Raw genomic sequence first — 15205 nt, 5'->3', positions numbered from 1 at the left:
ACCATGCCTGCCTGGATACTGCCATTCTCCCACCTTGAAGATAATGGACTGAACCTCTGAACCTGTAAGCCAGCCCCAATTAAATGTTGTTTTTTATAAGACTTGCCTTGGTCATGGTGTCTGTTCACAGCAGTAAAACCCTAACTAAGACACCCTATCTCAAAAAAAACAAAAAAATAAAATAAAATAAAATAAAAACAAAACCGTCTCTGAGAAAAGGCAGTTTTATCTTACCTGACACCCATTGAATTGTTAATTGAACAATTAATTTATAGTCATTACTAGGTCATTTAGGACGTGTGGCACTAGAAAGACAGGAACAAACTGTGAAGGATGCCGTGTGCACAGGTCCAGACTCTGCTGTCACCAGTCAAGGATTTGATTGTTGGTGCTTCGCTTGGTTGTGAGACCTTAAGAAGCTGCTTACTCTCTCAGAGCCCACAGCTACCCTTAAATGGAGAAAGAACCACTCTGCAATGGAAATAATTCTAACAGTGCCTGCTGCTCCGTTTCTACTCCATTTTTGTCCTTTATATTTCCTGCTCCTGTTGTACCTCCAAAATCACTTTTTGGTTTCTGCCACTTTCCCACCTTCTTTATTATTCTTTTCCCAAAGCTTTCATTCACTCTCCAAGTTCAGTAGATTCCAAAGTTGTAAAAGAAGAGAAAGCCAGACTGCTTCCCATACCGTGCTTTCTTTTTTGAAGCAGCAGATAACAGACCTTGTGTTCATTTTGTAATAGATTAGGGCTCCCAGGCAGAAGTAAGGGCTGCGTCTGTGACGGAAGCATCTAATCAGACCCGGTCCTAGGAGAGGACCAGCAGCAGGTGCTCCATCTCCCTTCTATTACCAGATGGCAACACTGCCCTGCTCTCATCTCCGTTCAGAACAAAGCTGGGGTTAGGGCTGGTCCAACAGCATACTACCAACTGGGCTGGGACATTTATGTTGCAGTTCATGGTGCCTTCCTACCAACACCATCAGCAGGAGACATTTCCCGACAATTAATTTGCAAAAATTGCATGTGGGCATGCATGTGTGTGAGAGGGACTGACTTAATGATTTGTGTCTAGCCTTCATTTTTGAAATAAGTTTCTAGGAATACATATTATACACTAATTTGCCTAGCATGCATGAAGCTCTGGGTTTGATCCCCAACTCTGTTTAAAAGCAGGCTTGGTGGTACCTGCCTGTAATCCTAGCGAAAGCAAGATCAGAAATTCAAGGTCACCTCAGTTACAAATCAGGTTCAGGACCTCTGAGGAGTGTGTAAAGTCCTGAGTGAATGTGTATTTTGACAGGAACACAGCCATGTCAAGGACCCCAATGTCAAACCCATGGGAATGGCAAAGCCGTCATCTGGTCCAAGTATGGATGTTAAAAATGACTGTCTTCAGCTAAAAACAGTGTATGCAGAAACTCCATCAAAGCTTCCTCCTTCCGGATGACTACAGCCTGGAATTGCTTCTCCATTGAAACCTCTTACTAAGTTTGGCTAAACCTGCCTCCTCGTCCAGTTGTGCATAATAACCCACTTCCTTGGTTCAGATGGATAAAATAAACTTGGTGAGACTTCAGGCTGCTGCTGGTGCAATTCCATTAGAACACATGATCCTGCAATCCTAGCTTTCCTGCACCCCGTGTCTGTCCTTTCTTCATTTCCTAATCACCCAGTCAGGTCAACCCCAAAGGCATGCAGATTGAAGCCAAGGGCCAACCTGAAGTGCTTGAGATCCTGTCTCAAATTTTCTTAAAAAAAAAAAAAGTCTTGGGCTGGGGAGATGCTCAGCCAGCAAAGTGTCTGCCAGACAAGCAGGCGGACCTGAGTTCAGATCTCTAGAAGCATGTAAAAAGTCCAGCAGACATGCCTGTAACCAGCCCCTGCAGAGACAAGCTAAAGCTCACGGGCTAGCCAGCCTAGCCAAATCATGAGCTTCAGGTTCTGGAAAGAGTATCTCACAAGACAAAGGTGGAGGGCCGGTGCAATGGCTCACTGTGGAAAAGTGCTTGCCTTGCAAGACTGATGACCTGGAACTCAGGTTAAGATGGAGGGTGAGACTAAACTCGACAAAGCTGTCCTCTCACCTCTTTATTTATACCCACCTACACGTGATAATAAAGAAAATAAACATTTTTAAAATAGTAAAATAAATAAATAAATAAAGGTGAAACCTAATAATGGAAGAAAGCTCTGCAGTCAACCTTGGGCACACGCACAGAAAATACCCTGAATGGTGTCTAGTACTTTTTCTAGTATTAATACACTGGCCCTCTATTTACTTTTGTTTTTTGAGTGAGGTCTCTGTGCTGCCCATGCTGGTCTGAGACTCCCGGGCTCCCGACATCACTGGTGAGCATAAGTGAGCGCCCAACTCAATACTCTGGGAACCCACTTAGCGACCTCACATATCAGGATTCAAAGCCTCTCCATAAATTATTCTTTACATCCTAACAACGCATAATTCTCTGCAAATTAATTGAAATCTGTTCTACTCTAATGGACATGAAGACCAGCTACTTCCTATGCTCTGTAAAGTGTTTACTTATCACGTTCTGTACTCAGCATTAGCGCCCACCTTTGCATGCTTGCGTCAATATTCTGTCATTACACAATCACATACAGATGCACGTGAGGTGTGCTTGTGCTGTACTAATGGCAGCTTTCCTCTTGGTTCCTGCAGTACAGTCCTTTAACCATTGTTAGGTCTTAGAAGTGAGTGTGTCCAGAAATGAGTCTTGGCTTAGCACAACCCGAGTGATAGAAGCATTAGTGACGGTTGGAATAAAAGCCTGCACTCCTCAGGATCTTGTGCAACAAACAGTTCCTTCCACTCGTCTGATCTCGGAAGCTAAGCAGGGTCCGGCCTGGTTAGTACTTGGATGGAAGGCCACCTGGGAATACCAGGTGCTGTAGGCTTTAAAAAACTAAAACAAAACAAAACAAAACAAAACAAACAAACAAACAAAAAACAGTTCCTTCCACCAAAAGGAGTTATTTCCCCTGCCTCTGGCAGAAAAGACATATGGCTCTCCATTGACATATTCCTACAGTTGCCTATTAGAATCCATGCTGGCTTCCAGGCTCCTTCAGTCCCTAATCACAAACCCATTTCAAAGCCCACATGATGGCATCCTGGCCCTTCTCACCTCCTGTGCAATGTTATCACATTCTCTCTGCTCTGGGCCCTTCCAGATGCCTCTGGATGGTCTCTTTCTTATCCACAATAATAATAATAAAAATACACCTTAATCATGGAGCAGCCATTCTGGTGGTTTCCCTACTGCATCCTTCAAATACGATCATGTTCTACGGAAGTGTGGTTCCTCTCCCAGGCTTCTCCAGCTTCCTGACATTCTCAGAGTAAAGTTCCAAAGCAGAAGGAATCTATCATCTCTTTTTCCCTCCCTCCCTTTCTCCTCCCCTTCCCACTTCTTCTCCCTTCCCTCTGTTTTCTTTCCAATCTTTCTCCTCTTGAAAGGCTTAGAGTGTTGTGTGGTGTTTGGGATTCAGTGTCCTATGAAGACCAAAGAACTATAAAAACACCAGCAACCACATCATTTCACTACTGTAGTTTTAGTTTTAGATTCAGTGGTTGTAGAGAGAAAAAGCTCCTCACCCACACAATTTTTAATCTTGAAAGTTACAAAGGTTTGGGAAATGTGTTTTAGCCAAACAACAAACCATTTTAAGATGAAGATTCCCAGGAGAGTGGAGGCAATGGCTTTGCAAAGGGCAGGGTTTTTTTTTTTTGTTTTTGTTTTTTGTTTTTTTTTGTTTTTTTGACTCACTCTGGTTTGTTGTGAGCAGCCATTGCTGTTCTTGGTGGGTAGAGCTGAGTTAAAATTCCTTGTGGGAAGTTTTACAAATATACAATAGGGCAAATGCACTGTGTGTGAGCAGAGAACTCCCACCCCACAGGAGGAAGTAAGATTAGGTTCCCAAGTGGAGCATGCTGGTCCCAGGAGAAAGAAGGGGTAGAAAAAAGTATGCACTTGCTCCCATGTGCGGTAAGAGAACAGTTGTTCAGGGATTTGAGCCACTGCACATAGAAACTCACATCGACCTACAAGGTGGGCATTTAACATAATTACTTTAACGAGTCCTTCATCATATGATAACTCTGAGATATATGCTACCACAAAAATGGTAGTAATACACACGCACACATACACACATACACACACACACACATTCCAGACACATGTACCACCCTCTTAGTCTGAAAAGCTCTTAGAATGTTCATATGTTCTGTTAATGAAAAGACCAATGACTTCTCTCCAGCAGTGCCTTTCCTGAATCTTTGCAGATCTCAGTGGAAGTGTCACCAATACCAGTAGGCCGATGCCTTACATATATTGCATGTTAGAATTTTAAAAAAAGACCCATAGGGTTGGGAAGATGCTCAGAGGTTAAGAATGCATACTATGCCGGGCGTGGTGGCGCACACCTTTAATCCCAGCACTCGGGAGGCAAAGGCAGGCGGATTTCTGAGGCCAGCCTGGTCTACAGAGTGAGTTCCAGAACAGCCAGGAATACACAGAGAAACCCTGTCTGGAACGCCCCCCCTCCTCCAAAAAAAGAATGCATACTGCTCTTACAGAGGACTTGAGATTGATTTCCAGCATCTATATTCAGCTGCTCACAAGCCCAGGGCACTGCACTCATGTGCACAGACAGACAGACACACACACACACATATACACAAACACACACACATTATTAAAAATAAAAATAAGGTCTAAAGTAGAAATGGGTAATTTATATTCACAGATGGACCATACAACTTTGCACAGGCATGTGCTACCATGCCTGCTATATTTTTTTTTCTCAATTTTAGGGTTAGACTGTCACAAAGTACCCTAATGTCTGCCAGTATGAGGATGATTTTCTGTGGGCTAGCAAGCCTTGCTGCCATTATGAGGACTGAAATCATAACCTTCTACAGTGCTCAACCAATGCAATCCAATACATTGGTACTGATTCTCAGAAACAAAGATGCCCTAAAGATGCACTGGCCAGACCTCTAGATGCCTTGGCAACTGGAGAAAGAGATAGACAAAAACTACAAGGCATCGAGAAGATGACCAGCAACACCTTCAGCTCAGCCAGCAAAGCCTTTTCCTCCCAATCCTCAGCCATCAGAACTTTGGAACTGACCTCCTATACACTCTTGCAGTCTCACAGACTACCTATCTATCCCTTTCAGATTCTGTGTAGGAGCACAAGTACACGCTTAAGATCATAAGGAGAGATTAGCCTCTAGGCTTCACCAGTCCTGCTGCACACAATCCAAGGCCGTGCAGCAGAAGACTAACTGCATTGCACCCCACATGAAGCACACTGAGGCCCAAACTGGAAATGGACATCACCAAAGCTCCTACTCCTTGACCAAGCAGTCTTTTCCCACCTTTTTGAATCATTTTTCAAAAACCTGATGCCACTCACTGCTATCTCTATAGATCATAAATAACAGCCACTGGGCTGGAGAGATGGCTCAGTGGTTAAGAGCAGTGACTGCTCTTCCAGAGGTCCTGAGTTCAATTCCTGGCAACCACATGGTGGCTCACAAACATCTGTAATGGAATCTGATGGCCTCTTCTGGTGTGTCTGAGGACAGCTACAGTATTCTCATCATATTTATCAAATAAATAAAATAAATCTTTCTAAATAAATAACAGCCATCACTCAGATTCTATGCTAATTTACCTAAGTATACAGTTATAAAAACTGAGGAGACAATGCTATCATGGAAATAACTTTAAACAGTCCACAATGTATTAGGTTTCCTCTGGAAAAGCAGTTTGCATTAAGATTTTCCAAATGTTAAAGTACTAATTAGAGTACTTCCAGCCTGCAACTGCCATAATAAACTTGAAAAGTAAATTTACAGCAAACATTTGTAAAAAGGAGAATGGAGGGAAAATGACATTACCACTTCCTGAGATGCATAGTGAGGGTCCTCTGGGTTGACTGACCAATAGCAGTAATCAAAGCCAAATGCCACAACCTTTTCCCGGGTGTCTCCAAAGCTCTCTGGTCGACTGTCCACCTAAAATTAAGCACAGAATCCAGTGTTTTCTTTGTCGTAACTCTGGAATCTGGACAGGAGCTCTTGATGTTCTCCTGTAATTACAGAGACCTGGACTAACTACTGGACCGTTTACAACAGCCACAGAGAAAGAAAGAAGGGGAGGGGGGTGGCTGGAGAGATGGCTCAGCGGTTAAGAGCACTGACTGCTCTTCCAGAGGTCCTGAGTTCAATTCCCAGCAACCACATGGTGGCTCACAACCATCTGTAATGGGATCTGGTGCCCTCTTCTGGTATATGTCTAAAGACAGCAACAGTGTACTCATATAAATAAAAATAAATACATAATATTAAAAAAAGAAGAGAGAGAACAATTGTTTCCACCTCACTAGAAACAAATAGAGACCCAGAAAACTAAATATGCCTATGACACTAACATGTCTCCTGCTTACAAACACGAGGTATAGGACAGCTCAGCAGAGAAAGCCCGTAAGGGATATATATCTTCCTCACTCACTTCTTCCCTAAGGATTTCTGTAGAGGATACTGACAGCATCCTCTGAGTTAACCCAGTCCCTGGGTCCAAGAGGCTTCATCAATATGGAGCTTTCATTGGCAGCTCCTGTAGGAATCTACCCTCAGTGGTGGCACACGCCGCCTTTAATCCCAGCACTCGGGAGGCAGAGGCAGGAGGATTTCTGAGTTCGAGACCAGCCTGGTCTACAGAGTGAGTTCCAGGACAGCCAGGGCTACACAGAGAAACCCTGTCTCGAGGAAAAAAAAAAAAAAAAAGACAGAACAACCAGGAATAATCCAATGGCCAGAGGCAGAGGAGGGTGGGGCCAAAACTTGGAACTGCGCTGAGTCCTCTGTACTGGGGAGAATGGCACTCTTCTCATAAATGCCTAGTCTTAATATTTAAATGTAAACTCTGGCTTTCAGGTGACAATGGTCTCCCTATGAGAACACGCCTCTTGCAAAGATCTCCTTTATCCTCTCCAGAGAGTAGAAAAAAAACTCAAGAATGGACACCCCCTAATTCCACTTCATAGATGTAAAATGGGCAGATACTACAAAGTCACCATAGCCTGTAGGCATGCTTTGTGTGCTGGCTGCTCCATTGTCCTCTGCCAGCCTCCAGGAGGGAAAGCAAGACTTACAGAGGGATGCTCCTTGAGAACGCAGCACTAAGAGTGCCCAGGGAAAGATTAAGGGGACAGATCCTCATATCTTTTTAGAAGAGTACTTTACTTTTATAGAAGAGTAAAGTTTGAAAAGGAAAAGGCAACTCTAGCCATTCAGAAACTACAGAAGACCCTGGCTGTCATGAGTAAGAGCCTGTTCATAGATAACCGACTTTAGGGAAGTCAATAGCCAAGGTGTGTAGACGAAAAACCTAACTTTGTTCTTCAGGGCTGGAGAGATGGCTCAGAGTCTGGCTGCTCTTCCAGAGGACCTAGGTTTGATTCCTGCACCCATGTGGTGGCTCATAACCATCTGTAACTCCAGGCCCAGAGAAGAGATCTGATGCCCTCTTCTGGCCTCCTAGAGCACAAGGTACACACGTGGGGTGCAGCCATACATGTAGGCACAACACCCATACACATAAAAGAATAAATATATTTTTTAAAAGTTTGTTCTTGGCCAAGCTTATTCTCTAGACCCAAAAGTACGCTGAAGTGATTAGCAAGAGAGATAAGTAAGAGGAGGCGGGGAATGAACGGTCCCTTGTCTTCCTAGAGCTCCTGTTGAAACTTTGGCAGGGCCCATTCTCTTTTAACAAGAGCTAATGTCAAGAGGAAACAAATCACATCACAGAAGTTACACAAGAGAGGGCATATCTCTGAGGCTGAGGTCTATTACCTCCACTCTGCCTCAGCTTCTTCATTTCTTTTTTTTTTTTTTTTTTTTTTTTGGTTTTTTCGAGACAGGGTCTCTCTGTGTAGCCCTGGCTGTCCTGGCACTCACTTTGTAGACCAGGCTGGCCTTGAACTCAGAAATCCGCCTGCCTCTGCCTCCCGAGTGCTGGGATTAAAGGCGTGCACCACCACGCCCGGCAGGAGCTTCTTCATTTCTTGGCAATGCCCGCTTACACCACAAGCTAACTACAGCAGTCATGTGGTCACCTCCTTGGCTTCTTTCCACTGTTTAAGCTCCACAAAAGGAGAACACATTTATCTTCCACATCAGGAAGGGTGGAGGAAGTTGACTCTAGGAGAGGGGGAGGAGGAGGGAAGGAAGTTCCCTGGGCCTGTCCAATTGTGCTCCAAAGTTAAATAGGGTGGTGGAAGAAAATCTGCAACAAAACTCAGGCTAGTGGCCTTCTGGGATCTGAAGGCTGATGTCTGATGTCTGGACCACATTATGGCCAACATAAACCCTACACTATCTGGTAAAATTCCTAAGGATGCCATGGATAAAGTATTATCAGTTGTGGGGCTCAAGATAAAGTCTAACTGGTGACCAGGTGAGTTACATAGACACACAAATTGCCCCTGGCACGAGTGAAGCTGATCACAGCCCTTATCACATCCCTGGGGTTGTCAGTTTCCAAAACAGCTGCACCATTCCAGTTAGCAGACCACTGACCCAAACACCACATCTTCTGGAGTCTAAGCACAATTCTCTTCTTGTTTATTTGCTTTATGATTGGTCCACGCTTCCTCTACAAGCCTCTTCCATCTCCTGCTCTTTCATATATTAAACATATTCGCCCCAAGAGGCCACCTAATTATAATAGTTCTTAATTAAGAAAAAAAAAACAGATATTTCAGGCTTACCTTTACATTCCTGATTTTTGCCACTTTGTCATCAACTTCCACAATAATTCTTCCCCCTTCTTTGGTCTCCCTAAGAAATAAGAACAGAATTTAAATGAGAAAAAAAAACAAACCCTTTTTGTTTTGTTTTCTGAGACTGATTCTCACGTATCCTAAGAACCCTAAAAAAAAGTGGGGGAAATGAATGCATGGTGTGAAAGGCACAGGAGAGTGGGGGCAGAGCACAGACCAGGCAGGTGCTCTTCAGTGGATAGACAAGGACAGCATCTCACAGTGACAGACAGCTGAGGTCAAGGCTAGGGCTTCAAAACCACTTCTGTGATGTTATTTTACTCAAGGTTATCTCTAGCCCTATAGAACAAAGGAGTAATTCTGAGCATCTCAGAAAGGAGCAGGATGGTGTAGCGAGTCAAATCCTGCTTTTTAGAACTTAAGCAAGACAATGTTCTCATTTGGAAAAAATAATGTTAGCTTTGGCTAGGTGACTTTAATGGTTCCTTCACACGTACAATTATCAGTGCTGATGACTTATTTGAATGTTAGCACAGACTACATATTCAGCAAATTCTACACATGCAAAACAGCCTCAATGAGCTGTGGGTACTACCACTATCTCTGCAGAATTCTGTGGGAATTGAAGAATGGTCTGCTCTGACTTCTTGGCTGAGATCACACTGAGTGCTTACATAACTACCTCTGAATCTATGGTCGTTGTGACCCGGGAGCCTGCTAAAACTCTGCTCACTCCTGGAGATCAGCGGGCTTGACCGTCTACCACTTACTCTCAAGGCCCTACACTGGGGCGGAAAGTAAGTTTCCTGGTTGTTTTCCATTGTTGTTGGATGACATACGTTATTCTTAGCAGTGACTGCAAGTATCAAAGGAGTTTCAACATCATTTTCTTAATCTAATCCATGCTATTTGAAATTCCTGGTTTCCAAGGAACTACAAAGTTAAGAGTAAGTGGTCAATGTTGCTATCCTAAGAATCCTAAAAGACAGTTTGGAAAGGGCCTCCTCCTGGACAGCAGCTACTCCCAGGAAGCCCCCAGCCCTGAGTCACCACAGGCAGTGATATAAAGCCAGATGTTTAAAAGTCATTTACCAATCAAAACACAGCAATTTGGGGTACACTCTTTTGTCTTCCTCCTATCTCACTGCTCTCATTCGGTCTAAACTTTTTAAAGCAGATGGCCTCTAAAAGGACAAACCTAACCCCATACAGAACCATTTTCGTCATAGGAGACAATGCCCTTTTTGACCTCTGTTCCCATTTACCAAGGTATCTTGTGTACTGGACAGTTAAAAAAAAAATCTGCTAGTTCCAATACATGTCATCTGGTCTAGACCCACACTCTGCCAGTTTTCTCACCCATCACTCTTCCGCTTCAACCCAAGCAGGTGTCCAAGGCTTCCATCTACACCCTAAGAGCAGAGATTTGCTCTCTCTTCCTGTTCTTAGAGAACTCTGCACTTCTTCTCCTTACTTGTCAGAAAACTCAAAGCTCATTCAGAACAGCTCTTTGACACCAACTTTTGTGCAAAGCCTTCTCTGACTTCCCAAGTGAGAGGAAAAGAGGATGAAGTGTGCAGCTTCACACTGGATGCCTCAAGGGCTGAGGGGTGAAGAATCAGGCTCCTGCACAAGGAACTAGCATGGAGGACACCGAGAAGAGATGTTTGGAGAAACTTCCCCTATGTCACAGTTCAGTCTTTAAATCACACCAATTGAGCACAGGTTGAAAGTGTAGTTTCTCTGGGCCTTTATTTTCCTTCCATATCCTGATAATTCTTTTTCCTATGTTCTCTTGGTGCAATCCCATGTGTATATACGGACACACAGCCTCCAGTCCTCACTTGGGTACTCCCAGAACACCAAAAGTAGTGGAGTCTGCCCACCCTTTTGTACCTCCTCACGTCATGCTCCGCGAGAAAGGCCCTACTACGTGCACCAAGACCCAAGCCAGGGTCCCTAGAAACTCTAGTTGGCCGGTCACCAAGGACATGCACACAGGGCAGCGACTCCTGGAGTCACACAGGAACTGCTATCTCCTAGGACGCGAAGCACTGTCCCTCCAGGCCTTCTGGACCCTGAGCCTCCGTGACAATCTGTGTCTGATTTTTTTTTTTCTCTCCACGCCAGTCCACCCTGAGGAAGGCAGGGACCTCGCACTCCTCTCAGCTCACTTGACCCCTCAGGCGCCCCCTCCTGACAGACTCACCGCTTGCTGAGAGGCCGGACCCTCACGGCCACCTGCACATTCGCCATCCCTCCGCCACAACCCAAGACCCACACAGCGGTCCGGCGGAAGCATCCCTGGCCGGCGTCCAGCGAACAGACCCAGCCACAGGCACTGCAAGAGCCACAGACTGCCCCGCCCGTCCCACGCGCCTCCGGACCGCAGCCCAAGCCTCGCCCTAGGGGGCGGGGCCCACTAGGTATCAACCAATCCTGAGACAGATGGGGGTGGGCCTCCTCGCCTCGCTCCACCCTCTCACTTCTCCGGACGCTCCCGCCCGGGTGCGAGGAAACGCCCGACAGGGGCGGGGCCCGCGGAGCCTTAGCCAATCCTGAGGCAGGTGGGCTGAGCAACCTGGTCTCGTTCCACCCCTCGCACCGCAGACTGTCCTACGCGAGCTGTAGTATTTCTTTTGTTCTAAAATCTGGTGACTGAATTTCTGGTTAATACTTGAAAATTCATGAAGGAAATTAGTAATTTTATTTTTTACCCTATTGGTCTGCTATTTCAAAACTGCGGCTAAATTTTAAGGTCAAAATTAAAGTGGAGCATATCGTGGAGGCTGAGGCAAGAATATTTTGAATTCAAGGTTAGCCTACATGATGATTTCAGGTCAGCCTGGAGTTCAGCGTGAAGTCCCGTCTCAAAACAACAACAATGAAATGAGCAAAACAAACGATTTTGTAATTCTAAGGTGCGTTTAATGAAGAGGCTTTTTTTTTTTCTTTTTTCTTTCTTTCTTTCTTTTTTTTTTCCTAACTTACTGACAAATTTCTCTCGGTTGCCCTGTAACTTCACTGCCGCCCTAAGCAGTATTTATAGTACATACAGAGCAAATGTTGTCTGATCAGAGCTGGTTTGTTCAAATAAGAAATAGCTATTTATAGCTGTAAAGCCTGAAGCCCAGCTCTGAGACTAAGGGTTTACTCCCTTCACCCCTTCACCACCAGGGGCTGATGAACACTTAACAATTCCAACACTGGGGAGTTCCAAGACCTCCACACAGGAAGCTCCCACGTCTCACAACAACAAAAACAGAAACAAGGGTCGGTTTCTGATGGCGACAAATTTGTGTCCACTGAAGACTACTGAATCTTCAGACATCATAATTAGAGAGAGGTGGGGTAGGGTTAGCCATTGTATTATTAATATTAGGGTTAGAGCTTATATAAACTGGAGAGTGGTTCTGCAAGCCTTTATTTAATCTTAGCAATTGGGAGGCAGAGGCAGGTGGATCTCTGTGAGTTCAAGGCCAGACTGGTCTACAGAGTGAGTTCCAGGACAGCCAGGGCTACACAGAGAAACCCTGTCTCAAAGAAAGAAAGAGAGAGAGAAAGAAAGAAAGGATGAAAGAAAGGAAGGAAGGAAGAAAGAAAGAAAGAAAGAAAGAAAGAAAGAAAGAAAGAAAGAAAGAAAGAAAGAAGAAAAAGACTCACACACACAAAACCAAGACAAACAAAAACACACAGACCAAAAAACAAAAAACCCAAAGTCACTTCCTTCATGAGAATTAGGATCTTATGGAAAAGGAAATAACTATCTAAATGTGTATAACATTGTGCCAGACACAAAATGCAAAGAAAAATAAAGGAATAAAAGAGAGTAACAGTTTTAGGTGGTTAAAGGGAAAGTTAACAAAGTTATTACTTTCTATAGACTCTTAAAGGAAGTCCTCACTGATATCAGTGACACCCTACTGTAGTTGAGGAAAGTAAGGCTGGGAAGTTTTTCAGAGACTGTTAGTTCATAGAGTTTCCTAAGTCAGCCTCTATTACGGCAGACACTGTTCTAAGCAATCAGAACATACCTGTCCGGTGAAACCTCTGACCTCATAGAACTGGGAGTAGACTAACAAGGTAAAAACAGTTTTAAAAAATGTTTAGCCATGCAGCAAATTAAAATTTAAAAGTATGTTTTAAAAAGCAAGAACAGGGGGCTGGTGAGATGGCTCAGTGGGTAAGAGCACCCGACTGCTCTTCCAAAGGTCCGGAGTTCAAACCCCAGCAACCACATGGTGGCTCACAATCATCTGTAACGAGATCTGACACCCTCTTCTGGTGTGTCTGAAGACAGCTACAGTGTACTTACATATAATAAATAAATCTTTAAAAAAAAAAAAAAAAGCAAGAACAGGGCTGGTGAGATGACTCAGCGGGTAAGGGCACTGACTGCTCTTCGGAAGGTCCTGAGTTCAAATCCCAGCAACCACATGGTGACTCACAATGAGATCTGACGCCCCCTTCTGGTGTGTCTAAAGATAGCTACGATGTGCTAGCATGTAATAATAAATCTTTGGGCCGGAGAGAGCAGAGGGCCTGAATTCAATGCTCAGCAACCACATGATGGTTCATAACAGCTACAATGTACTCATATACATAAAATAAATAAATAAATCTTAAAAAACAACAAAACTAGTTGTAAAGAGAACAGGATCATGGAGCCCCGCGATGGGAGGGGTGTGTAATCAGAGTCCTGCTTCAGTTGAGGCAGGAGAATTTTGAGTTCCATGCTAACCTGGACCACATATCAAGACCTGGTATCAAAACAAAACAAAACAAACAAACAACAAAAGCCATACTGTGTGTGAAAGGACAGACACAGGGAGCAGGTCAGTGTAAGACCCCATGCTTGTAAGACAGCCTTCATGGGGGTAGACGGAGGTGCAGAGCCAGGATCATGGAATTAATATGAAGCCACAGTGTCTTCTTGGTTTTATTCAGTGAATTGGGAAGCATAGGAAAGTTTTGGAGAAAAGAGTAAAATTATTTGACTTGCATGTTCTAATTTTCAAAATGGTGTGTGGGGGGTCACCATCTTTGGGAGTTCAGATCATTCCAGCTGGACTTGACTATTTACATCCCTTTATGGAAGGCAGGGGAGTTCATGGGATCAGCAGCTGGGTATTCAGCCACTCTAAACCACATCTTGCATGTAATTCTGCACTTAACACGGGGAGAAGTTAGAGTACATAGACCAGGGGAAGGGAGAAAGAGGGCTGCTCCTATCTATGCAGCTATGGGAAAGCCATCATCCCTGCTGGTAAAGACTGCCTTTTGGGGAGAAGAGCGCCCACAATCCTATAAGTCATGTGGGTATCGGGTATCAAACTCAGTCCTGCAGGTTTGCATGAGTCTTCATTGGCTGAGCAGGGCCCTGATTTCTACCTTTAAAGGATTACTCCACCTGGTGTAAAGACGTCTGAGAAGTGAGGCCTGTGGAGCCCAGAGCCCAGTCAGGAGGCTACGTTAGCTCTCTGGTGGCAGAGCCAGAGCTATGAGTCATGTAGGCTCCTTTTTCTTATCCATTTGAAAGCACCAATAGAGCAGTGTACTAGATAGCTGGTTTACAATTTAGACTAATTTGGAGCCCCAGTCTCCTGGATAGGTTCTCTATTCATGCTGATTTGCAATGAAAACTGCTGCTGAAATAATATTTCTCTTGTCAGGCTATAGAGCATGACATAATTGGAACATTTTAATTTTTTAAATTATTTCACTCAAGGCTAGGGATGTAGCTCAATTGGTCAAATGTATGCCTAGCATTCACAAAGCCCCAGGATGACAGAAACTGGGTGCAGTAGCGCATACTTGTTATCCTGGCATTAGTAAGGGTCAGCAAATCCCAGGCCAGCCTGGGCTATATGAGACCTTGCCTTGCCTTAAAACAAACAAAAACCAAAACAATACAACAAAAACCTCCCAAACAAAAACAAACAAAAAAGCCCACTTCACTCATAAATATTTTAGTATGCATTTTTTGACATAACCACAATACCATTATAATAATCAAATACATGGGTTCATTACTGGCACCAAAACTTCAAAGTCTAGGTTTCTACTCGTCTTCACACCCATGATTTAATCTGTTGAAACCTTCTCTGAATAAGCCCTAATTTTTCTTACAGGTAAGAGGAATAGAGATTTTTATTAATATTTTTTGGAGACATCATCTTGCTGTGTAGCTCAGGCTGGCCTGGGACTCACTTGTGATCTGTCTTGCCAACTCAAGCCTCTGGGAATATAGGCTCTGGGCTCCTCAGCTCTGCAAATCATACCCTCCCACTAACCTGAGACCTTTTTTTTTTTTTTTTTTTTTTAAAAAAAAAATTTTTTTTAAAAAAAAATGTGTAATAAATTATTACATGAAGGTAGGCAGG

General features: G+C 44.0%; 1 protein-coding gene across 2 annotated transcripts in view; it reads right to left on the bottom strand.

Moving 5' to 3' along the window:
* The window catches only part of Stard9 (StAR related lipid transfer domain containing 9), an 85637-nt gene extending 74472 nt beyond the window's left edge, over positions 1-11165 (bottom strand). For both annotated transcript variants that reach the window (XR_003835581.1, XM_021186561.2), the window contains exons 1-3: positions 11032-11165; positions 8811-8880; positions 5935-6051 (exon numbers count right to left, since the gene is read on the bottom strand). Coding sequence is in view for 1 of the 2 variants with exons in the window: in XM_021186561.2 (XP_021042220.1) it covers positions 5935-6051; positions 8811-8880; positions 11032-11078 (234 nt within the window). In the remaining variant the exon portion in view is untranslated. The remainder of the gene's footprint in view (positions 1-5934; positions 6052-8810; positions 8881-11031) is intronic.
* Positions 11166-15205: the final 4040 nt, after the last annotated feature.

Source organism: Mus caroli, chromosome 2 (genome assembly GCF_900094665.2).
Source record: "Mus caroli chromosome 2, CAROLI_EIJ_v1.1, whole genome shotgun sequence".
Classification (NCBI taxonomy): domain Eukaryota; kingdom Metazoa; phylum Chordata; class Mammalia; order Rodentia; family Muridae; genus Mus; species Mus caroli.
This window is presented reverse-complemented; position numbering and strand designations above follow the sequence as displayed.